General features: G+C 45.1%; 1 protein-coding gene across 1 annotated transcript in view; it reads right to left on the bottom strand.

The window, feature by feature from the left end:
- Positions 1–758: 758 nt before the first annotated feature.
- LOC139395742 (amyloid beta precursor protein binding family B member 2-like) overlaps positions 759–2153 on the bottom strand; it is a 47365-nt gene continuing 45970 nt past the window's right edge. The window contains exon 14 of the mRNA XM_071143087.1: positions 759–1345. Within this exon, the coding sequence (XP_070999188.1) occupies positions 1151–1345 (195 nt within the window). The 3' untranslated portion in view covers positions 759–1150. The remainder of the gene's footprint in view (positions 1346–2153) is intronic.

The following is a 2153-nucleotide window of genomic DNA, read 5'->3' on the forward strand; positions in this document are numbered from 1 at the left end:
ACAGAGAAACCAGATAGAGATGAGTTGAACTCAACAGAGAAACCAGTAGATGATAGATAGAGATGAGTTGAACTCAACAGAGAAACCAGTAGATTATGATAGATAGAGATGAGTTGAACTCAACAGAGAAACCAGTAGATTATGATAGATGGAGATGAGTTGAACTCAACAGAGAAACCAGTAGATTATGATAGATAGAGATGAGTTGAACTCAACAGAGAAACCAGTAGATTATGATAGAGATGAGTTGAACTCAACAGAGAAACCAGTAGATTATGATAGAGATGAGTTGAACTCAACAGAGAAACCAGTAGATTATGATAGATAGAGATGAGTTGAACTCAACAGAGAAACCAGTAGATTATGATAGAGATGAGTTGAACTCAACAGAGAAACCAGTAGATTATGATAGAGATGAGTTGAACTCAACAGAGAAACCAGTAGATTATGATAGAGATGAGTTGAGCTCAACAGAGAAACCAGTAGATTATGATAGATGGAGATTAGTTGAACTCAACAGAGAAACCAGTAGATTATGATAGAGATGAGTTGAACTCAACAGAGAAACCAGTAGATTATGATAGATAGAGATGAGTTGAACTCAACAGAGAAACCAGTAGATTATGATAGATAGAGATGAGTTGAACTCAACAGAGAAACCAGTAGATTATGATAGATAGAGATGAGTTGAACTCAACAGAGAAACCAGTAGATTATGATAGATGGAGATGAGTTGAACTCAACAGAGAAACCAGTAGATTATGATAGATAGAGATGAGTTGAACTCAACAGAGAAACCAGCGGTGGAGTTGAATGTTCTGGACTTCCATGTTCATATCAAAGGCTTCATGCACACTGTATGAACAGGTGTAGATATGAACAGGTGTGCACAGGTGTAGATATGAACAGGTGCCTCTACAGGTGTGTGTAGGTTGTGTCTACAGGTGTGTCTGCAGGTGTCCCAGGTCAGTTCTGTGTTGAGGTGATCACCGGCTGGTAGACAGTTCTGTGTTGAGGTGATGGGAGGAGGTCTACGTTTGGCTGCCATAGTTTGAACGGATTAGAGTAGTGATTTCCACGGTTAGCAAGGTGCAGCGTTGTTTTTTTCCCCATAGTTACCGGGGTGTGCGGTCGTAGTCACGATGTTAGTTTAATTTCCGTGGTTACTCTGGTGGGGCAGCGGTCCCTTCTGTTTGAGGGTGTCGATGAGGGACAGCACTCCTCTCTTCACACCGCCGTTACCGCGGTTCCCACCGCCGCTGCCCAGGGAGGAGGAGCCACGGCCACAGGAGGGGAGGGGTCTCTGGGAGGGGGGGTGAGCCAACAGGCACTTCTGATACCTTAACTAGAGGAGAGGGAGATGGGTGGGGAGAGAGAGAGAGAGTGAGAGAGAGAGTGAGAGAGAGAGAGAGAGAGACGTAGAAAGAGAGAGAGATGGAGAGAGAGAGAGACAGAGCGAGAGATGTAGAGAGACAGAAAGAGAGAGAGATGTAGAGAGACAGAAAGAGAGAGAGATGTAGAGAGACAGAGACACACAGAGAGAGATGAAGAAAGAGAGAGAGAGATGTAGAGAGACAGAGACACAGAGAGAGAGAGAGATGAAGAAAGAGAGAGAGAGACGGAGAGAGAGTGAGACATAGAGAGACAGAAAGAGAGAGAGAGACGGAGAGAGACAGAAAGAGGGAGAGTGAGACGTAGAGAGAGAGAGAGAGAGAGAGAGAGAGAGAGAGAGAGATGGAGAGAGACAGAGAGAGAAAGAGAGTGAGACGTAGAGACGGAGAGAGAGACGGAGAGAGAGTGAGACGTAGAGAGACAGAAAGAGAGAGAGACGGAGAGAGACAGAGAGAGAGAGTGAGACGTAGAGAGACAGAGAGAGAGCGAGAGAGAGACAGAGAGAGTAGAGAGACAGAGAGACGGAGAGAGACAGAGAGAGAGAGTGAGACGTAGAGAGACAAAGAGAGACGGAGAGAGAGAGACAGAGAGAGAGAGACAAAGAGAGAGAGAGTAAGACATAGAGAGACAGAGAGAGAGGGAGAGACACCAGGTGGTACCATTAAAGATCAGAAAGAACAGAACAGCAGCAGTACTCCGGACCTCCAGGAGGATTTGATACAGTACATACATACAGAGTGTACTCACAATGCATGAAGCCT

Source organism: Oncorhynchus clarkii, unplaced genomic scaffold, assembly GCF_045791955.1.
Source record: "Oncorhynchus clarkii lewisi isolate Uvic-CL-2024 unplaced genomic scaffold, UVic_Ocla_1.0 unplaced_contig_12859_pilon_pilon, whole genome shotgun sequence".
Classification (NCBI taxonomy): Eukaryota; Metazoa; Chordata; class Actinopteri; order Salmoniformes; family Salmonidae; genus Oncorhynchus; species Oncorhynchus clarkii.